The sequence below is a fragment of the Abramis brama genome (assembly GCF_963993115.1).
Source record: "Abramis brama genome assembly, chromosome: 23".
NCBI classification, from domain to species: domain Eukaryota; kingdom Metazoa; phylum Chordata; class Actinopteri; order Cypriniformes; family Leuciscidae; genus Abramis; species Abramis brama.
Window position 1 is genome coordinate 17,844,138 of NC_139985.1, and position 27,732 is coordinate 17,871,869.

At 37.8% G+C, this 27,732-nt stretch overlaps 1 protein-coding gene across 4 annotated transcripts; it reads left to right on the forward strand.

Annotated features, from left to right (window-relative positions):
• Positions 1–3,489: 3,489 nt before the first annotated feature.
• rbms1a (RNA binding motif, single stranded interacting protein 1a) lies at positions 3,490–23,235 on the forward strand. 4 transcript variants are annotated; one of them, XM_084100603.1, is made up of 14 exons: positions 3,490–3,800; positions 8,202–8,374; positions 12,997–13,055; positions 14,043–14,134; positions 16,042–16,199; positions 16,326–16,405; positions 16,522–16,637; positions 16,895–16,941; positions 17,637–17,715; positions 17,822–17,872; positions 18,111–18,221; positions 18,333–18,413; positions 19,160–19,238; positions 21,042–23,235. In XM_084100603.1, exons 1-13 carry the CDS (start codon positions 3,747–3,749, stop codon positions 19,232–19,234), a joined length of 1,176 nt encoding a protein of 391 aa, XP_083956729.1. In that variant the 5' UTR covers positions 3,490–3,746; the 3' UTR covers positions 19,235–19,238; positions 21,042–23,235. The 4 variants fall into 4 exon arrangements, with proteins under 4 accessions (XP_083956729.1, XP_083956730.1, XP_083956731.1 ...); XM_084100604.1 differs by having other exon boundaries at positions 16,522–16,628; positions 19,157–19,238; XM_084100605.1 differs by having other exon boundaries at positions 16,522–16,628.
• Positions 23,236–27,732: the final 4,497 nt, after the last annotated feature.

A 27,732-nucleotide genomic window follows, 5' to 3' on the forward strand; every position in this document is an offset into this window, starting at 1 on the left:
GATGGGAAGGTTTATAGGTAGTGTTAGTTAAAGGGGATAGAATATACAGTTTGTATAGTATAAAAATCATTATGTCTATGGAGAGTCTCCATAAAACATGAAAACAGAACGTGTGTGTGTGTGTGTGTGTGTGTGTGTGTGTGTGTGTGTGTGTGTGTGTGTGTGTGTGTGTGTGTGCGTGTGCGTGTGTGTGTGTGTTATTTTTGCTATTGGTTAGTATATTGTAAATTCCTGGCTGGCCTTTTCTAGATATATAAGCATACAACTAAAGTCAAGTAGCAAAACATACAGTCTATAAGTTGTGATTTGTTTCTATGGGAGCAGTAGGGGTTGTCAGGTTTACTGTGTTGGGCTAGTGTGGTTGGGGTTTTTGGTTGTGTTTGTGGTCAATAGTGGAAATTCAACTTTCAACTGAAAGTCGGAAATTCAACTTTTTTCATGTTTGTCATCTGAGTAAAGTTTTGCTAAGTAATATATTAAAATGCTGGATTGATTCTGGGTTGTTTCAACCCATGTTTGGGTCAAAAAGGGAAAAACCCAACCGTTTAAAAAAAATTGTTTCATTTTTAAACCCAACGGTTGGGTTTGTCCATACTGGGTTGAAACAACCCAGCATTTTTTAGAGAATAAGATTAATAAACCATGTTTAATACTAATTATTATAGTTATTTATTATACAATTTATTATTATTATCATATGTGACCCTGGATCACAAAACCAGTCACATGTCGCATGGGTATATTTGTGGCAATAGCCAACAATACATTGTATGGGTCAAAATTATAGATTTTTCTTTTATGCCAAAAATCATTAGGATATTAAGTAAAGATCATGTTTCATGAAGATATTTTGTAAATTTCCTACTGTAAATATATAAAACATTTATTTTTCTGAGTGAATGCAGCATAAACGTGAACATAAATGGACAACTTTAAAGGCGTTTTTCTCAATGTTTCGATTTTTTTGTACCCTCAGATTCCAGATTTTCAAATAGTTGTATCTCAGCCAAATTTTATCCTAAATATCCCAACAAACCATACATCAATGGATAGCTGTTGTTGTTAAACATTATTTTTTGAACAATATTTTATATTTTAATGATTTTGTTATGTATATTTCCTATTTTATTGTATCTTCTTTATTTTGCATTGTACTCTTCTTTATTAAAGCCAATAAAAGATAATGAAAGAAATCCAAAATTATAGAGAGACAAGAGTGTTTGCGTATGAGTGAAATAATGTAATATAGACCATTTACTTCTGGTCCTTCCCTCCATCACACACTTTCATTCGTTCTGTTTTTCACATGCTCATAATTTGAGCTCGGTGGCCTCTACCCCGATTCACTCTGGCTTTCTGCCTCACTTAACTCTCACACACATCACACGGTGAGTGGAAGTAGAAATCACTCTCAGATGGTGTGTGTGATGAGATAAAATCCTTCTCAGTCGGCAGCAGAGTCTTTGTGCACAAATAATTATAATATCACTGTAACAGCTTTCATTGGACAGTATGAATGAGCTGTTATAAGACACCCGATAAAAACAACAAGCTTGTTTTGACGCTTGTGCAATTTCCAGTCACAGAGGCATGAGAAAGATACTCAACTTAACAAACCTAATAAGACAAGTCAAGCGAGCGCTTAAATACTTTCTCATTATCTTCCAAACACATGTGTGGCATTTTAATTTAGGCCTATTTGTCCTGCACCAAATTGCGAACTGTCATTGAATAACACTAGGTGTTCCTTGAATCAGTACATAAGCTGTGAAATGTGATTACAGACGAACATTACCATGACAAAAAGTAGATAAGACATGCCCTGGGCAACCCTCTAGGAGGTGTCATTTCATTTCAGCCTTGTTATTATTGTTGCAAGAGGGAACTAGTTCACACCTCCCTGCCATTAAATACAACACGGGACATTTGTCTGTTTCTATTAGTTTAAGTTAGGAAGATAGTTGATGCCCTCATTAAGTTTTGTTGGCATGTGGCTGGGTCTCATCTTAATAGTAGTAAGTGCATGGTTTTGGACTTCTATCTGGATACATTAAATAGGATTACTAAGACCCTGTTTACACCTGGTATTAAGATGCGTTTTGGTCGATCAGATCACAAGTGGACGATGCTAAATTCAGGTGTAAACAGGGTCTAAACCGGTTTGAGCTTGTCCAATTTTGACCACTTCCAGAGGTATTCGAAAACACATTCGACCAGATTGCTTTCGTAGTGTAAACGCTCATGTGGTTGAATGTGTTCGAACAGCCACAAAAGACCGTCTACTCTCCGCTTGTGACCTACGCGTAAACATAATGAGAAGTGCGCTAGTCAGATGGGATTTACACTTTGCCGGATGAAGACCCAAGTTTGGCTTGAAGATGAAAATGTACCAAACACAATGTTCTCTCACCATTCCTGATTTCTAACACACACTCTGTGTGTCAGAGCAGAAATGAAAGCTGATGCACACCATTTCTCTGTGTTGTAAATTGTGCGAGCTAATTTTTTCCATTAGATCTGAAAAAACAAACAAACATATATTTACCCGCCCATAGACCCTCCCCTCAAAGACATCAGGACAGAAGTGGTTAAAAGTGGACAAAAGAGAAGGATTAAAACACCAGGTGTAAATGTCTCCATCGTCTACTCATGATCCGATCGACCAAAACGCATCTTAATACAGGTGTAAACAGGGCCTATGTCAAAATGGCAGCGCCCATGTCGACCTGCTCGATGAGTAAATTAAATAAAAACACATTTTTAAACATATTTATTTAAGTCGCGCATGAAATGTTAAATGTTCGTTATTTTGACGTATATCCAGGTGAAACGGCTCCTCGACCAAGATTTTTATTTTGTCCATCTCATGTTAGTGACAGATTGTCCCGCCCTGGTGCCAGTGAACACGTCATCAGAAAAGAGGAGAGATGTCACTGCAATAATAATAATAATAATAATAATAATAATAATCATTTTTATTAAAAAAAAATAATAAAAAAAAATAATTTTGATTTCATGGTGACTTTAATGCTATTCATTGCTTTATGTAGGCCTATAAAACTTTTTAAATAAGCAAAACAATATATATGTTCAGAGCATTCAAATATAAATAAAAGTGTTAATTGGGGTGTTTCTGTATGCAGGGACCACCACCCAGGCCATAGTGGGACGGTCTGCTGTGTGTATTGTAGATGGGATCTGATGGCGAGGTAGTGGAATGTGTTGCATGCGTGCGGGATTGAACCAAACCTCATGTAGGGGGAGACGTTTGACGCTGACAAAATATGACATGGTTTGTGTCTATTTTTCTTTTAGCATTTTAAAAATGTTTGAGTTTTTTTAATAAATATTTCTAGTTTGTATATAATTTAGCTTTATACGTCGAAAATACACGTCATATACGATTAATTAGATACACCATCACCCTACCACCTGACTGCAGAATGGATCGTTCCTCAGTAGGTGGGTCTACGCTGCGGGCAACAGAACCGAGATCAATGAACCAGGCGATTTACCGAAACTGGTCGGACGAGCCAAGGTGGGAATAAACCATCGATCAAGAGCGAGCTTTTTATTTAGCAGTAATATTTATCTGCTCAAGCACGGATTACCACTTCACTCCGAAGCCAACATTAAAGTGTGCGATGTGGAAAATTTACAGTTCTCTACTGTAACCTAATATCAGCTGATTTTGAGAGTAGATTTTTTAATTCATCGTTGGGTCACATAACAGAGGGGAATACAGGATGATCTTCGCAAATACGGCCAATCCACTGAGAACTTCTTCATATCGAAAGCAGGTAGGTAAAGTATAGCATTGCAGTTGTAATGATGATAGAGAGTACAGGATGGACTCGCAGTGGGTCAGTAGATCCTTTACCTGGGACAGAATGTATTTAACTCCTCTTGCTCGTGCGTGCGCGCTCACGCACAGCGGCTGTGTCTCAACATCTAGTGAGCTGCCTGCCTAGACAGCATTTTAGGGCGCGTGCGGCGTTTTTGATCTTTGCTGACTCGGAACGGGATTATGATGGACAAAATTTATGCACGCACATTTAATGCTAAAAAAAAGAAAGCCAAATCACTGTGTTTTGAGACGCGGACATTGCCTTTAAAGCACATTATTTTTGTATATTAATCATACTCATTTATGTTAATTTGGTGTATTACACATCACCACTTCATTTGACCTAGAGTTGCACAGTGTAATATGCATAAAGTCTGTTGACAGAACTGAAAGCGTTTTTTTTCCTTTTTTGGGATGTCACACACTGAGTCTAGAAATAGAAATGAGACCATAACGAAGTGTCATTTCTGTAGATGTTCTTCACTGAATTACTCCTGTCGTACTACATTTGTTAAAGAAATTGTGTAATAAAAATGTTACTGTCTTTTTAAAAAGAAGAACATTTGCATACTTGGTGTTAATGAGTAAAGGGAGATGAGGATGAGAGAAGCCTGTGGTGAAAGTCTCCCATGGCAACTTGTGTCAGTAGATTCTTGGGTGTGTTATGAAGAATCTCCGCCTAATTAATATTCACGTGTTTTCCAGCAATTGGTGGGCCAACAGTGGGTGTGGCCTGCGGAATTCTATTTAAACATTGCTTGTCTATACATTCCAAATCTGCAAATGTGAGAATTTATGGATGTCACACACACACACACACGCCCTGCATGAAATCACACATTTACACATGCATTTGCATAGGCGTTCATGTGGTGGAGCTGAGAGTGATGGCTGCGATAGAGGCAGCAGAAGTTAATGGGCTTCAGGATTTCACAGTTTATAGGAACCATATGGTCGAGGATGACTACAGCGCATAGCTCAGGACCCAAGGGACATGCCGACGTATGAGAGATGGCTTGGATATTGAATGTGACCCCCCCCCCCCCCCCCCCCATCCCTCTCCCATTGCGTTTTCTATGTCTCAGTTACCCTTCCCATGACTTTGTTATTTTCCCTATTGATAAAACTGGACATGTTGCCTTGAGTACTTTTTATACAGCACTTGAAATCAATAGATTTTCATCATGAAAGGGAAAAGAAAGAAGTGTACAAAAATGATCATCTCCTTCAGTCATTCGACAGATTGAAGGGGATCTCCACCCGTCTGTCCTGTTCAACTTTCTCATTACATTTTGTGGATGAGCTCTATGAGTTGCTCAGTTCTTTTCTAATATGTTCCTCTAAATCATCCATCCATCTCAGCATGTGATTTTCATGCTGTTGTGGAAGGAAAAGTGGCTTGATCTCTTGCCTCAGTAATTAACAGGCGCTAACAAGCTTATGGGGCCACATCCAGTTTCACCTCAGCGCACAAGTGTGCGAGTCGCTCATGTGGAAATGGGTCAGTGTGTCAAAAATGGAGAACTCCCACTAACCCAATAGAGTTACAGTCAGGTGTCCGCACCCATACTGACACAGTTTTACATGCATAATATATGTATATGTATATATATATATATATATATATATATATATATATATATATGTGTATGTATGTATACGATAGTTTTCGTGCTGTAAGAGCCACTGTCTTTTTTAACCGCGTGTGACGTTTTGAGGTTTTGCCGTCACTTTTGTGGTGATTTTGGTTCTGTGAACAGTCACCCGCTGATGTTTTACAGGCAGCCATTTTGTGACGGCTGAGAGAAATGGAGCCGTTTTAATGAATGACTAAGAAACAGGAAGTGAGTCAGTGATGTGGGCTGTGGTGGCTGCTGCTCAGGGTGGGCGAGAGGCCCACACATCCTGTGTCCCAGAGCGCTCCTGTATCATGTGATCTTTCTCTGGAAAACATTCCTTTCTCTTAGCTAAAGCAGATTTATGGAGAAATCGCAACTCTCGGTTTGAGTGAACATGCATCAGTCTGTGGTGAGTTTGGTACTGCGGTTTGGTAATGAGACTCTTGAGTCAAACTGAATCCCCAGAATGCACGACAGACACTGAAAGGTGAATAAAAGCATAATTTTCAGATATCTCTCTAAATTCTCTGAGCATTTTTTATGGTTTTAGGATGCATTTTCAAAATTGTTCAACCTAAAATGAAAATTCCATCATGACTTAACACAACAAGGACGATAACTATATAACGATAAAGATATAGTTAAAAAAAATCTTTCAAAATGTAAAGGAATAGCAGAGTGCACACCACAAATATAACGTTAACCGCACAGTGAAATGATATTGTTGGAATCACTTTCAGAACGTTTTTTTTTCCAGGTGATGAACGCTAAAAACATTGACACAGCCAATCAGAATCCATCCTGCTTTAAAGAGCTTGAGTATTTAAAGTGGCAGATGACAAAACTTCAGCTTGTGCTTAGAATTAATAGAATGACATCACGCGTTGGTGTGGACACTAATATTAAAGTTATCTTTATTGGTATCGTTCTTGGTGTGAATGGGCCTTTTTGGCAAACAGTAATACTATTTGCAGGATATGCTACTTATGCTATGCTAAGGTTAAGGTTAGCGTTAGCGGTCAGTTTGCACTGTGATTGACTTGACAAAATGAAAACTTTAGAATTGACTGTGGGGCGGGGTTTGCGTTGAACTGATTCGAGAAAAGAATTAATTCGCAAGGAGAGTAATGTCTCAATATTTCACAATTTAAATTTCGGTATGTTCCTCGAACAAAGCTATCGTATGATGTCTGAAGACTTGGAAAGGAGCGCTTAAGTCGTACGGACCACTTTAAAGGCCCACTGAAGTGCCTTGAAACATGCAGCATTATTCAATGTGTTGATGTAATTTCCACTGAAACAGAAAGACAGGGCGGGACATATCGATTATCAGCTCCTCCTCTTTTTTAAAATAGCCAATAGCGTTTCGTTTATCACAGCTCGGCCAGAGCGGTTGAGCTATGCAAAGCCCCAGTTTCCTCCTAATCTCTAACTGCTTCTTCTCCTAATCTCCTCAATATCACTTTACAATATAGCATTCTGTGGAGAAATCAAATGGGTCTGATACGTTTTATGGTCTGCACCAACTCGCGCATATGATCTGATGATCTGACAGCGGTTCGCGTGACATTAACGTGAAACCAGACTTCATTCACCCCAATGGAAAGCATAATTACACTGTCTGAATCGTTCCCTATCCCCTATATAGTGCAGTATGTGCCATTCACCATGTAGAAGATAGTAAATGTGTGAACAAGTGACTGATTTTAGCCGCAGCTTCAGCCTCTATGTAGTGTAGGGGGCGGGACGCTTTAGATTCTAGAGAGCATTTGATTGGACAGAAAATCTGATGAGAAGCTGAAGTGCAGAGTGATCAAAATCATTGATCCATATTGGCAGAAGTGAGAGACTGTAAGTTGTGAACACTTGTATATTCCAAATGTGAATTGTTTCATTGTTTTGGAGCACACTAGCCTATAGAGAACCTTAAGGCTAACATTTTCATACTAAAAGCCAAAAAATCTTCAATCTTGATTTAATGGGGACTTTAACGGTACCTTTACATCTTGTTTGAAGCTCGAAAGCTTTCCATCCTGTTCAATTTAATTGCGTGAAAAAGGGAAGCCAGCACATTCTTCAAAATATCTCCTTTTGTGTTCTACCAAAGAAAGAAAGCCATATGGGTTTGGAACAACATAAGGGTGCCTAAAGATGCCAGAATTTTAATTTTTGGATGAACTATCCCTTTAATCATTGCACATTGTGGCAAGCGTTGAAAGAAATTGATGCCGCATTAGGAATTTCTCCAAAGTTGCATGGGCTTTCATCCAGTGAAGTAATCCCAACACATTCAGCTCTGGAGGAATGCGTAGATTGGACTGATATGAGAGTTGAAGGGCCGACTGTGCCTCTAGGCCTGTTTGTGCTTCGCTTTAATGGGAATTAGACTGTAGGGAGCTGTGGATGTGGGCAGACTCACTGGCGATGGCTGACTGTGTAATAATAACACCAGTTCACTACAGATAGAGTTAATGACGAATGGAGTCTGATGAATGTATTTGAGGGGAAGTTGAGGTGGGGCTATTTTATTTCTATGATGGTATTATTGTGGTTATTTTTCTTTCCTTTTAAGAAACTCATAGTGTTTGGTCCTGTTGCAGAAAGAGAAGTTTGTCCATGGTTTGATTTAGAAAAGGCGCTATTTTGGTTTCTACCCCAAAAGTTTCAGTTATGTGATGTCATCTTCTACGCATTTCCATCGTCAAATCAATGAAATCTTTGTTCTCCTATGACAGCCTCCGCCCACCCTCCCAATGGCCCCGCCCAGCCCGAGCACCAATAGCAGCACCAACAACAGCAGTAGCAGCAGCAGCACGACCGGCTGGGAGCAACTCAGCAAAACAAACCTCTACATCCGCGGGTTACCACCAGGAACCACCGATCATGACCTGGTCAAACTCTGCCAGCCGTGAGTATTTGCTGTTATGTCATGACAAAGTCACCAGTAACTGTCCTGGATGTATGTTCAACCAAATAAACACAGTTTTTGTTCTGTTTTCCTCTTGGTGTGAGATTCTGCACAGCACAGCAGGGCCTGTTGTCTGTTAACAGCTTGAATGTGTGAGATTGTCAGAATTGGGTCAAGTTATGGGATAAACCCTCATGAGCCCCTGTTTACCCTGCAAACATCCTCCACAATCAGCTTTTTCAAGACTATACCTCTAATAACCAGTTAAAACCACCTCACTCATGTCAGTGATATCATAGCCTGTCACATACGGTGGACCAGTAGTGCAAAACACAATGAAATCTAAAAAGCAAACATAAGATCACAACACAACGGAATCAAGACACAACACAATGGAATTTAAAAAAAGCAAACATAAGTTCACAACACAACGGAATCGCCGCAACACAACAAAATCAAGCACCACGTTTTCGGCAAACGGCAACCTTCCGGTCTCTCTCTTGAATCCAACACGGAAGTGACTTAAACTGCAATTCATCGAATGGCCACTAGAGACATTCTCCAAAAGAGAGTCAATCCCATAGACCCCCATGTTAATATGCCCAACTTTACAGCAGAAAAACATATCTTTACAGCCTGGTACAAAAAGTAGTTTTGGTCTATATAGCTAATTTTGCCCTTCATGACAACTTTTTATACCTTTAAATTAAAGTTTAAATTATATTAAGCCTTAAAGTTCTGCATAATTAAGGGCGTGGATTGCCGCTGCTTTCACTACTAGCCGTTTGTCTGCTGTCTGTTAGCGCCACGTCACTTCAGCTAATCCCGCCTCTTTGCCCATTTTCGTTTATCCAGGAGTGAAGCGCTGCCAAGATGGCGACTGCCGGCTCTGAAATTTTGGGTTTCAAAAATGCTCTTCAGAAACCTACGTGTGATGTCCATATTTTTTTACAGTCTATGGTTTTCGCTGGCGGTCTGGATGCTTTTCACTCGCGATCTCCTGCTCATTTCATGAATCGATACATTAAGATTATCAGGATATCAAAACATTTAAATCAATTACACATATTAAGATCACATCACTTACACAGAGAATCTCTTGTCGTGTCCCGAGGAAATATCAGTTTTTCAGTGCCGACACTGCCCCTTAGTGGTCGGGAGCATTTACGTTGTGTAGTGGCTTGTTTCCGTTGTGAACATATGTTTGCTTTTTCGTTGGGTTGTGCACTTCTTGGCCACCGTAGTCACATGATTCTCATCAAGTCAACATGAAATGGTGTTCACAACCAGTTTTACTTGGATAAGTCTAATGTGTTCCCAAGTTTAATAGAATATTCAAAAAAAAAAAAGCGCACAACTTGATTTTATCAATTACACTGTCCTGGACATTGTATTACATTGCACTCAATCTATTGCCTGATTTCTGCATTTTAGGATTTTAGCAAAGTCTTTCTTTACCCGTTATTTCAAAAATAATTTATTATTTTAAAGTCAGCCTAAAATGACATTCGCAACTGTTTTACATTCTGGAAGCTGATGTATTTCTGAGTGAAACGGGATGTTCAACAATAAAAAAAATCATAGCTTGGGACATGGCTTTATCCACCAGGAAAATTGATTGGATCATGAATAGTGTGTGTTAATTACCAGGATAAAGAATTTTGGAGGGAAAAGTAAAAAGTAAATAAAGCGCAAAAGTTCTTATTCACTTTTTCAGCGGCCTTGGTTCTGGTATTTTTCCCGCACATTTTTCCCAAAGGGTTTTTAAAAAAAAGGTCTTTGTTAAAGTGGGTGGCGACTAAAGAGATTTCTTTGGGAAATGTAGTTTTTCACCAGGAAAACATGATTATTTATAAAAAAATAAGTTAAAAAAAACATGAATAGAAACATAGAAACCATGAATGTGTAATGAGATACTTTTAACGTCAAGTGTCGGGTTGGCTATTTATATATCAGGGCTTTCTCCTCTAGTTATTCCAGAGAAGCGTAGAATACGCTTCACGCATCACCCTCTAAAACTCAACACACACACACACACACACTCCAATGAGTGTCTGTTTGTGATCCGCTGGTTCATAACAGCCGTTCTGCCTGCAGTATTAGACCAGCAGCCATGATTCAGCAGTTACTGGAGCAGGAAAAGTCGCAAGTTCCCTAAAATATTGCTGTTACTGCTGTTACTAATTTAATTTTGCTGAACACAATGGAATATTTGGTCATTTTATTATGGACACCCATCTTCACATCGAATTTCATAAGTGTATATATCTGCGAGAGTGCTTGTTTATGCAGAGGCTTTCTGATCCCACATGTATTCCGTTCAAACATTCCCACTGTGGGTTAATTTACCTCTCGCTGCCCCCGGGAGACCAGTCATCACCATGGTAATCCTTCAAATTGATTCGAAAGAGTCAGATGGGGGGCCCATAATCCTCTTGGCTAGTATTCCAGTTAAAAGTGAAGCTGAGGTCATGTGTACATTATAACTATACACAGTACAGCCGGATTCACGCTTATGATCACAACTGTACATTTTGGTTAAAACTATGAGGATCGTGTCAGTTCAGCTTTGAGGTATCGCAGTGACATCGTAACCTCGCTTTCCAGAGCCGTTTTAATCACAGAGAGTGACCGTTCATGGCAAAGCCGCGGATTGATTTGCCTTGATCCGCGTCAGGCAGAAAAACAGCGTCGTTCTGGGAGCTTCTGAGGGAATTCTGCCGGTGGGGGCAGGAAATGGGGCGTCCCCGCTGGAGCGCACGGGTCAAGGCCAAGGTCGCGCGCTCCTCTGGCGCGTGGAGTCTTGTGATCTGTGTGTGAAATGTGATTGGCTCCGCTTTTCCCTCCCTTTTGACACGGCCCAGGACGCGCCCCAAAAATGCTGTTTAGTGTTTGCTTTGCAGCTCTGCTGAACGTCACACTGAATACATATTTATTCGTCTAAGCCAGAGTTTTAATGGCACAGGAAGGTGGTTTATAAATACATGAACGTATTTAAATTTCAGTTTGGAAACGGAGCCCTCGGTGAAGGTGAATGAAAAACAGTCCTTCCCCTGTCAGCACTCCTGTCACAGCTCTTTCCTGCACAGCCTTCGTGAGAGAGACATCAATAAATCTAAGCCAGCAGAAATGTGAATTTATTTTTCAGTCTACAAGCACTCGGTGTAGCGGTTAGCGTACACTACTGTTCAAATGTTTGGCGTCAGTAAGATTTTTTTTTTAAGAAATTAGTACTTTTATTCAGCGAGGAAACATTAAATTGATTAAATTAATATAAATATTAGGCAGTAATGCTGTTTTCAACATTGATGATAGTAATAAATGTTTTTTGAGCATCAAATCAGCATATTAGAATGATTTCTGGAGGATCATGTGACACTGAAAATTTGAGTAATGATGCTGGAAATTCAGCTTTGCCATCACATGAATATATAATGTTTAAAAATATATTGTAATATATTTTAATAACCTAATATTTCACAAAATGACTGTTTAATTGTATTTTTTATGAAATTAAAAGCAGCCTTGGTGAGACTTCTTTCAAAAACATTAAAAAAATCATACTGACCCCAAACTTTTGAACGGTCGTTCCAGACGTTGAGCTTTGGTGCTTCTGTGGAAGATTTGGGTTTGGTTCCCATGTTTTGTCAAAATCACATGTTCCCTCTGCCTCGCTGTCCTTTCTCTCAACCATCTTTCCGATTAAAAAGCGTCAGAATCCAAAATAAGAAAGAAACACATTGGCTGTGTTTGCAATAGAATATTAGCGTACCGTTTCTGCAATAGGAATTGAATGACTTTGCATGCATTGAATGCTCTTATGACCTACTACATTTGACATACGTAATCTGCACTAGGTACAGTATCCCACAATGCAATGCCTCATTCTATTTCCAGTGTGACAAATAAGCCAGATATACTATTTTTACTTAAGTCTTTAACATTTAATCAGTCTTATTAAAAATGTATTAAAAAATTTAAAATGCTGGACACCACTTGGAGAATTAAGTATACAACATGATGAGGTCATGTGGCAACTTCATAACATACTACTGTTTGAAATGTTTATAACATTTAAAAAAAAAAAAAGCATGTAAAGATGTGTGAAATCGTATGAATTATGCAAAGATAATCGCTTGCAGAAAGCAGTACGCTAGCATGCATTCACTTACTCCAGTGTTTATCCCTTGTTCACTGCACCATTAATGGCGAGTTCCTTTTCACACACACACACATGCGTGCGCTGAGACAAGCGTTTCCTTTGAACCGTGGTGATTTGTGCGCTGTAATAACAGGTTTCACATGGACACTTCATTAAAGCAGCTCAATCCTCGTCTGTCACACAGTGACTCTAAAGCACCTGGGCTGTCAGCGTCAAGTGTCCGTGGATGATTCTGTCACAAGTGACTCTTTGTTTCTGAATTATATGCGTTTCAAGCTGACTTTGAAAGCTCTTTCGGGTGGTGTTATTTTTTCTCAGCTCATGGATTATGCTAGATCTTGTGTTTCATGTCGTGAATTCCTGTGTTGTTGTGTCATTTGACACATTGACTGACTTGTGAACGCCTGTGTTTAACTTTTTCTCTCATTGTCTTTCTCTCTTTTTGTCTGTCTGGAAGCAGATATGGTAAAATCGTGTCCACCAAAGCCATTCTTGACAAGACTACAAACAAATGCAAAGGTTTGTCATGTAATTTTATTCTTACTTGTATACATGTGTTACCAGGGTCCAAAATGAACACTCTCATATCATTCAATATAATATATTATGTGGCACAATAGAACATATAATATATAGTATAGAATAATAATAATACAATTAAAATAATCCAAAATACATGACCTTTAAAAAATATGGCACTTTTTTTTTAATTGACTGGCAAAAAGTTCATTTTGAACCCTGTGTGTTCATTACCGTGGTTATACCATGTTTTTGTTTTTATTCATTTGAATTACCATGGTATTTTTTTTAAAAATAGTACCATATACACTTCCATTTAAAAGTTTTGGGTTGGTGAGTTTTTAAAATGTTATAATAAGTCTCTTATGCTCACCAAGGTTGCATTTATTTGATCAAAAATGCAGTTAAAACAGTAATATTGTGAAATATTATTACAATTTAAAATAACTGTTTACTGTTTTAATATATTTAAAATGTAATTTATTCCTGTGATGGTAAAGCTGAATTTTCAGCATCATTACTCCAGTCTTCAGTTTCAGAAATCATTCTAATATGATGATGTGTTGCTCAAGAAACATTTATTTATGTTGAAAACGGTTGTGTACATTTTTTTTCAGGAATTTTTGATGAATAGAAAGTTCAAAAGAACAGCATTTATTTGAAATAGAAATATTTTTATACATGTCTATCACTTTAATGCAAATTCTTACAAAAATAAAAAATCTTACTGACCTCATACGTTTTGAACGGTAGTGTAAATACCATAGTACATGAATAATATGGTAATCATTTAGTACCATTGTGTATGTCAGTACTTTGGTATTATCATCCAATACCATCACTAACTTATCATAAAAAAAAAAGCATGTACACATTGTGTGATATCAGGCAAAATTAATCAGAGTTGTTATTTAAAGATGTGTGTTTGGTCAAGCTTTTTGCTGTAGATTAGTTAGTATGTGGTAATGTATTGTGTCCTCTTCATAGGATATGGGTTTGTGGATTTTGACAGTCCAGTGTCCGCGCAGAAAGCCGTCACAGCACTAAAGACCAGTGGAGTTCAGGCTCAAATGGCCAAGGTGAGTCATCCATTTTTGACATTACTTCCTCTTCCTAAGTAACTAGTTCATGACCCGTCTGTGAGGACGATTCAGGAAATGTCGATCTAAAATATTAAAATTTAACCTCTGGTGCCTTTTCATGTGTGTTTCTCCCTCGTTTCCTCTCTTCCACACACACATTTCCTGTGTATCTTTTGTGCCACAGAGAAGTGTGTGTGTAAAAATCCTGCTGTGACCTTCTCCCAGGTTCTGCTGGGTGTTTCTGCCTGCATCTTCAATTTTTAATCTGCCCTCTTTTTCCTCTTCCTCCCCACTGTCAGCATATTACTCTTCCACTTCCCTGTAATGCGTGTATGTGTGTGTGTGTGTGTCTAAATCAAGTGCACTGAGATATGCTGCTTTTGAGCTTATTCAGACGACCTGCTTCTTTATTATTTGAACTGTAGGATGAACGACTAAATTATCACAATATGTTTTATATAATCATAATAGCATTTCCGCTTATCCTTGAGTGGTAGTGGTAGCTAAAAGGCTTATCTTTTAATGCTAGCATGCTAATTGCCTCACACTATGCAAAGGTTAGATTGTTAGCTAAATGAAAAAGAAAACAAATGTTTAATTTGACCATTCATAGTTTTGGTAATATATGATATGTGACAATTTAAATACATTAACATATTGTCAGGATTAAGACTAAAAACACCAAAGTGTTTTTCTATCATTTTAAAATGTTTAAGGCACCAAATTAACCAGACATGGATAGCTAAGATAGCATGCTAATTAGTCCACAGTATTCTACTCTAGCAGGCTAATACCCTAGCAATAAGCAAGGTTAGCTTTTAAGCTAACTGAAAAAATATATGACAAATGATTAATTTGACTATTTATAGTTTCATTGGTATAATGTTATATGTGGTGGCATAATTTAAATACATTAATATTTTATCATGATTATGACTAAATGCAAAGTGATTTTCTATCGTTTTTAATTTCTTAAGGCACCGAATTAATCAGACATGGATGGTTAAGCTAGCAGGCTAATCAGTTAGCAGTATATTAAGCTTGCAGGCCAACCATTTAAAGGCAGTATGAAACAGAAGTTGCAAAAGTCTTTTTGTCTCTATTGTGATGTATATTAGAGTGAAACGGCTTCTGGAATGAGAAAAATGTAGGGCAGGATTTGATTTCGTCCTTCGGGAATTGATTGGATCGTAGGAAGTTGGGCATTGCTAACTAAATGGAAGCAGATCTGAATGCAATCAGTTGTGGAGGATATTATGTTTTGAGACATACGTCATGAAGAGGAATTAAGGGATGAAGGGAATTAAAGATTACGAGTACACATGAATTAAAAAATATTGATGTGTATGGATAAATCATTTATAATAAGCACTGCAACATTCTGTAAATAAAGTTTGATTTCATGGTGACTAACCATATGGTAAGCTAGGAGGCTAATCCGTTATCATATGCTAAGCTAGAAGGTTAGTCGCCTAACAAAATGCAAAGGTTAGCATTTAAGCTAAATAAGTAGCTTTTATACATGTGCTTTAGAAAAAAAAAACATTACTGGTGTGCATCTTGAGACAAAACAATGGCAGTGACATTTTTTAAGGTATGTCAGTGCAAGTTGCTTTTAGTGTAAACAGCTAAAACATGCATTTTAGTCTGGAACTAGCTTAGCCTTGTCTGTGAAACCGGGGGTAACAGTAGTATGCTAAGCTAGCAGGATAATCAGTTACCACTGTGCTAAGTTAACAGGCTAATCGCTGAGCAATAGGTTTATGAGCTAATAAAAATTACATGTACATAAAGGTCTTTGGACTCAGTCTTCACAGTGGCTATTATGTCAGCTGAATAGACATATGATGGAAGGATGGTTAATTACGTGTGTAATATCGTGTTGTGTGTTTTTCTAAATACAGCAACAGGAGCAGGACCCGACTAACCTGTACCTGTCCAACCTGCCCGTGTCTATGGATGAGCAGGAGCTAGAGAACCTCCTCAAACCCTTCGGACAGGTCGTGTCCACCCGTATCCTCCGCGACACTAATGGAGTGAGCCGGGGAGTGGGCTTTGCCAGGTTAGTGAGACTACTGATTTTGTGTGTGTATGTGTGTGTTCACTTGTGAAATGGGGTCAGATTTACACTGTTCATGCATGTGAATGTTTTGTGAAATTTTCCATCTTTATTCCGCTCTATTTCAAGGATGGAGTCAACAGAGAAGTGCGATGCCGTGATCTCTCACTTCAACGGGAAGTTCATTAAGTCCTCCTCTGGGATGCTGGGTGAGTGTTCAGCACAATATTCTTGTGGTGTTTTATTATAATGCATATATAGTCTATATGTAGGCTACAGTCTTCAGTACTGTTAAGCTAAGCGTGTGTGTGTGTGTGTGTTTTAGGTGCATCAGAGCCTTTGCTGTGTAAGTTTGCTGACGGCGGTCAGAAGAAGAGACAAAGTCAGGCTAAATATGTCCCTAATGGACGAACCTGGACACGGGACGCCGAGGTGAGACTAGTAAGTCCTGTTTACAATTGCGTATGTGCGTGGTGCTGACGGTGACGGTAGGTGAATGGGTGTGTATTTGTGCCTTGAAGCATAATGAGCCATTCTTACATGACATCATACATCATCCTTTGTTTGGTTTCCAACTATTGTACTGTAGGCTAATTAAATATAATAACTGACATATTTTAACTGTCAGTTGTATAGTGAAACTGCCTTTGTATGAAACCAGCTGTGATCAAAACCAATTTTTATTTTACTTTCTTTAGAGTGGAATGACCTTGACCTATGACCCCAATACCGCCCTTCAGAATGGGTAAGAACAGCTTGAACGTGTCTTCAATTTATTTTTCACATTTTTAGTTTATAATGTTTATTTTCTATGCTATTCTTCCGAGCCCAGCAAATGGAATGCGGAAAAAATAATTTTTAGTTTAATCATTTCCATGTTGTACTGATTCGTTCCCTCATTTTTATTTAAACTGTGGACACATTTTACTGAATCATTACCTCATTTTATTTATAACATGGCCACATTGTATTAATTTGTTTTAGTTAAACTGTGGCCACTGATTCGTTCCCTTGTCTTAGTTCAGTCGTGGCCACGATTTAACTAAATTAAAACCGGTAAAAAAATTAGTTAGTTACAGTTTATAAAGTTACAATTATGGATTATTTTTCTTACTTAAAAGCATTATTAACCCCCTCGAGCCGTGTGGATTACTTTTTTTGGGCTTCAAAATCTCAGTTACTATACAGGAAATTTTTTACTATAACTCTTAATTGAGTTTGGCTGAAAAAAGAAAGTCACATACACATAGGATGGCTTGATTGAGTAAATTACAGGATAATTTCCATTTCCATTCCCTTTAATGCACCAACAAACCCCACAATGCTCAGATGGCTTTCTCAGATGTACGTTGTGCAATTGCCTTTAAATAGTTAAATGATGTGTAAATGTCATATAGACCCTCAGAAATATTGTATCCGTTGTATAATGTGTTTTTATAGGTACTATGCTGCTCCTTATGCTATGGGGAACCGGTTAATGGCTCAGCCAGGAGTGTCTCCATACATCTCTACATACCAGGTACTGCTCTTCTTCACCTCCCTTTACTTCACGGTCACGTTGTGTTGATGTGAGTGTTTCTGACTAGCACCTGCTTTCTTGCTAACATCTGCGTTTGTGTCTCCAGGTACAGAATCCTTCATGGATGCAACATCAGCCTTACATCATGCAACACCCAGTAAGGCCAAATTATTCTCTCTTTTTTTCTTTCATCTCTTTATATCTCTCCATTTATTCAACAGGAGATGACTCACAACCAATGCTGCTTACACATAAGTCAGAAAGACGTGTGTGTGTGTGTTTACACAATATTTCCTGTTTTTGCCGAATTTCTCTGTTATTTAGTGCTGGATTTCTCGCTCTTTCTCTGCAATTGCTAAATATAAGTGTTGTATTCTCTTGTTTTTTTGACTTAGGGAGCCGTTCTGTCGCCCTCTATGGAGCATCCCATGTCACTGCAGCCGTCCGCTATGTTGGCTCCCCTCACCCAGCAGATGGGCCATCTCTCTCTGGGCGGCACTGCAACCGTATGATCTTATCACACAGATTGCAATAATATGGCACAGGCGTATATGCTAATTAATAAGTAATATTAACACCTGTGTTTTTAATAAAGCCACAATTCTTTTCTCCTGCAGTTTATTCCTGCCAACACAGCAATGCCAGGAGCTTACATCCCTCAGTACGCCCACATTCAGCCCGCTGCTATCCCTCCTGAGGTCAGTCCTACACTCAATGACAGTTATACCGCAATTATAATCGGCATTTATACCACAGACTGCTGTAGTTTTCTGTATTGTCAAGACGCCTGTACAAATTTGGTTGATCTTGCTTAAAAAAAGCTATTCTTGTTTTCAGAGAATTTATATGAAATTACGTTTTTTTTCTTTTTTTCTGCTTGACAGGCTTTATTTTTGCTATCAAATTATAAGCATAAACCTTGTTAAATTCATCATATTTACAATACCATTCAAAATGTTGAGGCTGGTAAGATTTGTTGTTTTTGAAAGTCGTATGCTCACCAAGGCTACATTTATTTAATCAAAAATACTGTAAAATCATAATATTGTGAAATATTATTACAATTTAAAATAGCTGTTTTATATATATATATATATATATATATATATATATATATATATATATATATTTTTTTTTTTTTTTTTAATTATTATTATTAATTTTTTTATTGTGATGCAAAGCTACATTTTCAGCATCATTACATTACATTATAAATATCTTTACTATTACTTTTGATCAGTTGAATGATTATATTATATTATAATATATTATATTACAAAAAGAAAAGATTAAGAAAGATAGACTTTAAGAAATATTCTCTGGAAATGACTCATTCAGTTAAAGTAAATTTAGCTTAGATTATTATTATTATTACTGGAAAACCACACAAAATATTGAAATAAATGTTGAAATGTATTTGTTTTTTTTGTTTTTTTTTCAGCAGGAAAGTGGTGTACAGCCACAAGATGTGTCCTCTTCGGATCCTTCATCGTACTCTTTTCAACCCAACAAGCAATAAAACGGTATTTGATTTTCATCTTTTTATTCTTGTGGTGGTCAGTGTCCTGTTCACTCACTCTCATGTTCTGTCAAACCCATATGACTTCCTTTCTTCTGTGAATACAAAAGGAGAAGTTGTAGAATGTTGACGGTGCTCTTTCCCATACATTGAAATCCCATTCACTGGGAAAGCAGTGGTCTCATGGACGTCAAAACCTTGTTCAAAACATTCCACATTTGAATGAGATTTTAGAGATACAGCAGTTCAAATTTAAGACAAAGCCATTTTGTGGCTTCAGAAGACCAGGAATACAGCACATAAGTCTTATGTACTACTTTTATGGTACTTTTTGGCTTTTTTGGACTTTGAAAGCCCTGTCCACATTAGTCTTGCATATGCCTTCAGACTGACGGACTCCATCACAGCTTTCATTGGCCAAGGACCACCCAAGAGGACGCCTGACTGACATGTAAAGCAACCAATAACAGTTCGTTTTGTTCAGCGTCATGTTTAGAGACGTGAAAATGTAAAGTCGATAACAGGAAAACTCATGATAAGCACTCATTGTCGCAGTTGTAAACACGACGGCTTCCTTCTTCCATGAGTTTGGCATCACGACGGCTTTGTTTCTAGGCGGACCGCTAAAGAGCGCTAGCCTAGAAATCTAGACGCACCCTAGCGGCAGCAAATGTAATTTGCAGACAGGGTGGTCTAGCAACTCTCCGTTTTGCTTGCGAGCTGGAAAAGCCAAACTCTACTCAGGCCAATCACATCGTGTATAGAGTCGGTGGGCGGGCTTAACATAATGACGGCAGAGTTGCGACGGTTCCGCGTGAATTCCCTGCTACTTGAAAACAAAGAAGAGTAGCTGCTGCTGGCGAACGGCGGTCTTTCGAATCAGCTTTGGCCGTGACTCTGGAAGACTTGGAGTTAAAGGGATACTCCACTTTTTTTGGAAATAGGCTCATTTTACAACTCCCCCAGAGTTAAACAGTTGAGTTTTGCCGTTTTCGAATCCATTCAGCCGAACTCCGGGTCTGGCGGTACCACTTTTAGCATAGCTTAGCATAGATCATTGAATCGGACAGGACCATTAGCATCTCTCTCAAAAAAATGACCAAAGAGTTTCGATATTTTTCCTATTTAAAACTTGACTCTTCAGGCACTGCGTCTTATCATTACGCCTGCTGGACTCATGGTACGGCAGCAAAGTTTCTTGATTATTACGCAGACCCGGAGATCTGCTGAATGGATTCGAAAACGGCAAAACTCAACTGTTTAACTCTGGGGGAGTTGTAAAATGAGCTTATTTCCAAAAAAAGTGGAGTATCCCTTTAAGCTTTTATTTGAGAAAAGAGAAAAGAACAAAGACGGCACTGAAGTCATTCTTGAAAAAGGAAGATGTGTGCGACCGGACACGGCAAAAGTTTAATCTATCAACTAGCTCCGCTGGTGGTTGTTTGTAGCGCTATCCTATTGCGTGCAGAGGGAATTTGAAAGACAACTGTTTATCCCGCCCCTCGGATTGAGCCCTGCCAATGGTGTGCCAAATCCTGTAGAATTCAACCAATCGGATGACGACTTGAAAACTCCTGATGTGTTTCCAATTTTGTGTGCCATATGCATTTCTGGAACCGTCTGAGACTGAGAATGTCCACATGAACTCTCTAGGACGTACTACAAGTTTCACTGAAGTAAAAAAATCTTTTTTGGAGGAGCTATTCAATTAAACTGAGTCTTAAAATGATTTTGAGTCAACATCAGCGTAACACCGCTTACATGTCCATAGTGTTCAGTATTTGATTAGTGTTGTTTTTCGTTTCAGGTTCTGAGATCAGAGCCAGACTACCGTACGAGCCGTTGCTACGGTAACAACGTTTGCTTTCTCTTAGAGGAAGTGACATCAGAGAGGAAGCGACGCTCGCGCACGGGTTCCAGAAAATTTGTCCACGATTTAATCATCTACTAAAAGAAATCAACGAGAAACCTCAGAAAACTCTTGTGCAAACATTTTCTCCAACAAATCAAGACAAGGCAATATCACATCAACTATGGACAACAAAGGGGAGCAGAGTTTTATTTTGCTAGAAAGAGGAAGGAGAAGATGACAAATGCTTATTTTTTACCAAGAACTTTTAACACAGACCATGTCTGTGAGTAACAGTGAGTGATGATGATGACACCTTTCGATGCATGATGTTTTTTTAAATATGGTTTTTATTATGTTTTTACGGACTGTTTCTCAAACAGACAAAAGAAAAAAATTGCGGTTGCAGTCGAAATGAAGAGGTTTCTGTTTGCTTTTTGGTCTTCCACTCTTTGCCTTTTTAGTAGTTCAGATATTTACCTTTTAAATAAGGTGGGTGGGGTTTAGACTGACTGATGCAATGCTTGCTAGCTATTGGTTCTTGCTCCTGTCTCTCAAAGCAATGGCTTTCCTGTTTTCTTTTTTAATGTTGCTCTGAATCAAACATGATTTGTTTCAGAGATTGTGTGTCTGTTGTGGAGGAGTCTTTCTTTCCATTGAATTCATGTGTAAAGTCTTTCGGTAGATGTAGAAGTGGATGTTGAGATGAGGGTGGGTGGGGTTTCGTGGGAGGCGGGGCATGAGTGGGTGTGGTTAAGATAGCTGAGGTATGTGGGCGTGGCTAATAAAAGGGATATTATGGATATGGGATAGCTGACATTTTTCCATCTGTTCACAGGATGATTGCGATTTTTATTTTCAGTGCCATTTTTTATTTATTTTATCTTTTTTCTTTTTTACACAACACATCAGGATTTCTTTGATGCGCAGATTAAAGGCAGAAGTGCAATGTTTCTTTAGGTAGAAATCAAGAAATATAAAAATTGAACCTAATAGTTGAGGCCTAACAGATTATAAACATACGATAGAACAGTTTTGCAAATGAATGCATTTCTGAATAAATAATGTAAAACATTCGTCATTACAATTTAATAAATAAATAATAAAAAATGTAAAAAACATGCAACTTCAAGGCAACTATGACACTTTCCACCAAAGACCTTTTCTGCCTACTATTGAACACAATAGTATGGACTACTGCAATAGGTTTTGGTCAAACTGAATGGTAGTTTGTGTCTTTTTCGTCAATCTCAGCTTTAATCTAGTTTTCGTAGGTGTGGACACATCTCTAAGCAGTTGGATGGAGGGAAGACTTGATCGCGGGTTCATAACATGGTTGTAAACAAGGCTTTCATCTGTCTGTCTTACAGTTAGTTAAGCAGATTTCTGTGTGTCTGTGTGTGATTGTGTATTTAGATGTCCAGGTCAGCTTGGCCTTTGATCTACCTCAGAGTTGTATCTGTTGTCTGATTGGTCGGGCTGCAGGTCTATCCTGTCCAATCAGATGTAAAAGCGCCAGCTCGGGAGCTGGTGTCATGCAGAACTTCATCTTTAATGTCCTCCTCTTTAAAGAAACATCTATGTTTTGTATCTGTATGTCTTTCTGTTGGTGTTTTTTTTTTAAACATTGCATTGAGATGTTTTGAGCTTGATTGTGTGGAGAATTCCTTTATGTTCTTCTTTTTTTGTCCATTTTCTTCCTGATAGGTGCAGTAAAAAAAAAAAGAGAGGATTGTGTAATTTTTCCTGCATTTGTTTCATTCATTCATTCTTTTTTTTCTTTTTGTTTTTAATCCATGTAAACTACCTTCTCTGGAATTTTTTCACTTTGCTGTAGCCTCTCCATGTTTAGAGGCCTAATCTGAAGAACCAAAGTTATTATCATGGTGACTAATGTGTCAAAAAGCAGCCCATCATAATTTCATTGGACAGATACAGTGTCTTTATTTCAGTCAAAGTAAACGTTTCAGAGCAGCAATCATTCACGCAGTGTATAAATACAGGACTGTTGTTGAAATTATTAATTTTTAAAATTGTTTTATTGAACACCTGCCACTTGCACGTCCAGACTTTTTTTCGTTTGTTTTTATTTCTACATTTTTTTTTTCTGTTGTGAAAAGAAAATTTTTTGAATTAAAAGAGCTCAAACTTGTGTTTTTGAGTTTGGTTTGTAATCCTGTGATTTTTAGGACCTGGTAATTTAAGTGTATATTACCGCATGCTTAACTTGTTAAGGGAACGAACTGTAATTATATAGGATATTCTTAGTTGTCTTGAAAAAAATATCAGCCATGATATTTATAATCTGTAGCAGCTTTATTATTAAAAACAGCTTTATCAATTTGTATTTTATTAGTTACACAATGGAATTTCTTCTTCATCTTTTTTGTTGTTGCTAAAAACCTAACAAAATGATATTAGAAAAAGAAAAGAAAAGAAAAAAAACTACTTCCAAAATGATCAATATTTTTGAGGTGTCGGGACGGATGTCGCGGGAAATTGCATGCATACGTCACTCGCCCGTGCGTAACACGTCATATCTGCACACTGAGAAAAGAAGCTTTAATTTGAAAAGTTGCTTCAAACTGTCTCCAAAACATCTAAAAATAATGTCCGTACTGACATTAACCTGTAGGTGGTGCTGTAAGACAGACAAACGGAATATTTTTAGAACGCTAGTTCTCTCTGTGCCTTGGCTGTTATTGTCTTATCTCATTCTCAAGTCAATCTCAAAATGTACGTAGTAGTCTAGGGGAGAGCGGGGAACAACGTAACGCGAGGCTAGTTGTAACACACTTGTTTTTTTGTTTTTTTTTGCATAACAACATACAAATACAGAGGAAACACAATGTATTATTATCTATTACATTCATAATAGCATCAAAGAAAATTACACAGGGGAAAAATTACAAAAAAATTACAAAGAAAAGGATTCAAAAATTGTATACATCCGTTTCGCTTTTTTATTTCTTGCATCTTTTAGGGTTTCAATATAATGTTTAAGCTCAATTTTAAATAATATAATGTTAGGTTTATTATTTGTCCATTTCTGCTTATGTATATGGTATTTTCCATACATAATTATTAAGTTAACAACAAAATTTTGCTCCACACTCTTATTTTTGTATAGCAAAAAAATATCTTTACCAGATAGTTGAATCTTGTAACACACTTGTTTTAAATACTTCCACACATGCTAGCATGACGAAACTTAGTGTATTTACTAGCTGCCATATCAACACTATATGGAGTAAAATTTGCGCCAAAATTCTATTTTTTGTGTTTATTTAAAATTAGACAAATCTGATATTTTAATCTCCAATATATTATTTAACGGTTGATATAGTTCTTTAATGCTTCGCTAACTAGCAGACACTCGCAGAGTTTAAATCCCAGTTGTGCAGGTGGGGCATGTTGTCACACTGCGTTACAATGAGCCCCTATTAGAAATATGCTATTCTATTCTACACTTTTATGAATTCTATTTAGAAAACATGAGAAAAAGGTGAATAAAGACTGAGAGTCAATGTTCAGAAATGACTAATTATTAATATGTGATGTTGTATAGCTGTGTTTTCCTGTTCGCAGTCAAACTCAAAAATTTGTTTATTTTTTAATTATTAAAAAATGGCATTATTTTATATGAAAAAGTTAATAATTGTATTTTATTGAGAAAATATTTTAGTTTGTCTTGTATATTTGTTTGATTAGATCAGATAGCATTTTAATCTGTCATATGGTCATGTTACAATGTGCCCCTCACATGTTACAATGTACCCCACCTATGGGGCATGTTGTCACATTTCACTTCCATTCTTTCGGGGTATATCAAGAAAAAAGTCTATAGGCTACTGTATTAATAAAGCAAAACCACATAATTGTACTAGACGTGGGAAATTAATGTGGGAAAAAATAAATACTCTGAACCCTAAGTAGATTTACACAAACTGAGTACATTTACAGTAGATTTATACAAACTCTCCCCTACATCAAGAATATTCAGTGGAATATCAAAAAAATTCAGTGTAGGCTTTGTCGACTCATGTAGCTGTACATGTCTGTGGACGAGGGATTCACAAAACGTGTGCGTGTCTGTCCACAATCTGTTTGATATTTTCAAAAGCAAACATATTTATCACCTTAACACCTTAATTAATCGGACTTACATTTTTTCGCTGGGAGGACGCCAAAAATCACATAGGCCCACTGAGAGTGGAACCAAGATCAAAATATAATTTGGGGCAATTGGTAGATTCGACTTGAGTAAGCAACCACTGAGCAGCGTGCTAAAAAGTTCACAGAACACCTTAGTAACTGCATAAAAGTGACAATAATTCATCCTTTTTATAAAATCTAGTTTTTAAAGCAAATGTAAATCGTTATAATTTAGGATTGTCTTACTGGAGTTGACCAGCAGATGGCGTTATAGTCTAGGCCACAAAACTGCAAGTAGGCCTATCAGCTCAACTCGCACACATCTTTAGCATTTTTGTCTTTTGCCTTGATTTTAAACTGTACTGCGTAGAAAGTACATTTGCATTCAGGCCTATATTTAGATAATATACATTTAGCAATCATCTCTTTGGAAGGTCATTTTGCACCTTTTTGGCTGAGAGGGGCCTTCCCGATGGACCCTTTGTAATATCAGCCTGCTGGGTTTTATCATAAATCCAGGAGATTATGTCTAAGACTCACAGGCACCTTGCATATGTCTCTCTCTCGCACTGTGTCTGTGTGTGTGTGTGTGTGTGTGTGTGTGTGTGTGTGTTTTCCACTGTCTAATTGCCACAGACTCAAACTCTAATCTAAGAGAGCATATCTGCGGTAGTCCTCTTCCTCTGTTTCTAATCCTTTTTACATTGTCTTTCTTATTGTTTCTGTCAGATGCTGGCTTCTTGATCTATATTAATGACAAGTTCACATTTAATAGCATGTACACCTGTCTCTTTCCCTCCCCCAGACAGCTGAGAGGACACACACTCTGTATCCTGGTGGGAGTGTGAAGGTTAGGTGCATGTATGTGCGAGTGTGTGGATGAACATGTCTGTGCTTGAACATGTGTGTGTGTGTGTGTGTGTGTGTGTGTGCGCGCGTGTGTGTGTGTGTGTGTGTGTGTGTGTGTGTGTGTGTGTGTGTGTGTGTGTGTGTGTGTGTGTTGCATAGATAGGAGATCTGTCTCTGACTTTTTCAATCTAAATACCACCATCACTACCACAGCAACCTGTCAATCAAAACCCACATGCTGAACCCCACGACGGAAAGAGAACGTCACAGTTCATTATAAAGCTATCTGTGTTTGGGACAAAATGTTGGCTGTTATTTTGAACTGATAATTTTGTGTTTGTGGTTTTGTGTAGCTTTACTTTGATGGCAAAATAACCCCCAGTAGTCTGCTAAATCAATTAATAAAAATGTATTCATTAATTAAAATTAACAAATAAAAAAATATGAATTAATTAAATATCATTAAATAACTCCAATGGAGGTCCTTAAAGGTAAAACTTATTCACAAATTTAAAAATAAGGCCAAATCATGGTTTTGCTTTGAATCTAATAAAGTTCATTGTAAGATCATTACCTCACTATGTAACCATTGAGTTACTAATAGACCTTCTGAAGTCTCACTCTCTGTGTGTGTTTGTTTGAAATAGTGCAACCACAAAGCTCTCGCTGCCCACATTATTTCCTTTTGACTCTATATAAAAGACACATTCTCCCTCAGTGTCTCTCATTTTCTCTACTTTCTCTCTCTGTTTCTCCGTGTTCCATTCATATTTCAGTGTGGAAGAATGAGTGTATCTGTGCCATTCATTTCCGGTGAGTGTGACTGCACCACACACACACACACACGTTTGCCTTTTTTTTAATCATTGTGGGGGCTTTCTACTTTCTACTAACTTCTTCAGTTGTTTTTATACTGAGCTGATGATGTTTTCAATCTCTTAACCCTCACAGAAACCTTTCTTTTTTTTAAAGTTTTCATTAATATGTAATTTAGTATCTTTGTGATGCTATTTTCCTCATGGAACCCTTGGCTGAGTCGATTAATTGTCTTTCTTATTGTTTCTGTCAGATGCTGGCTTCTTGGTCTATATTAATGACAAGTTCGATTCGATTAGTCGAAATGAGTCGATTAATGAGTCGATTAATGAGTCAATTCATTTTTGTGAGACAAAATTCTCTAGAATAAATATTTTATTTAACATTGATTTCCCAATGTAGAAAAACCCTGACACGCGCATATTCACACATAGTGGACATGCCAAGACCTGTTACTAAACAACAAAAAAAAGCACCTGACACTGTGATGGTGGATTTTACTTACCACAGAATCAGTTTCGCTGTCTGACAGACAACAGAAAAACCCCATTGACCTACATGCTGTGCACACACACATTCAACAATATCTACAGTCACACATGCCCATTTAGCCTGTTAGTCTCTCTCTCTCTCTCTCTCTCTCTCTCACTAATGAAGAAGCTTCATGCTGTGTGCATGTATGTGGGGGGGTGTGTGTAGTCCTGCAGTTGCTGCTGTCATTCATGCAGAAAAGTGTGTGTGTGTGTGTGTGTGTGAGAGAGAAAAGGGGGTGAGGAAGGGAGCGCAGGCGTCATGCTCCATAAAACCACTGTGATAGTTTCAGCGTACT

Excerpts from the sequence above, each read along its gene's own strand:
- rbms1a (XM_084100602.1), top strand. The coding sequence starts at position 3,747 with ATGATCTTCGCAAATACGGCCAATCCACTGAGAACTTCTTCATATCGA. Across the intron at positions 3,801-8,201 it reads CTTCTTCATATCGAAAGCAG|CCTCCGCCCACCCTCCCAAT; the intron begins GTAGGTAAAGTA and ends CTCCTATGACAG. Across the intron at positions 16,942-17,636 it reads AATACCGCCCTTCAGAATGG|GTACTATGCTGCTCCTTATG; the intron begins GTAAGAACAGCT and ends GTGTTTTTATAG.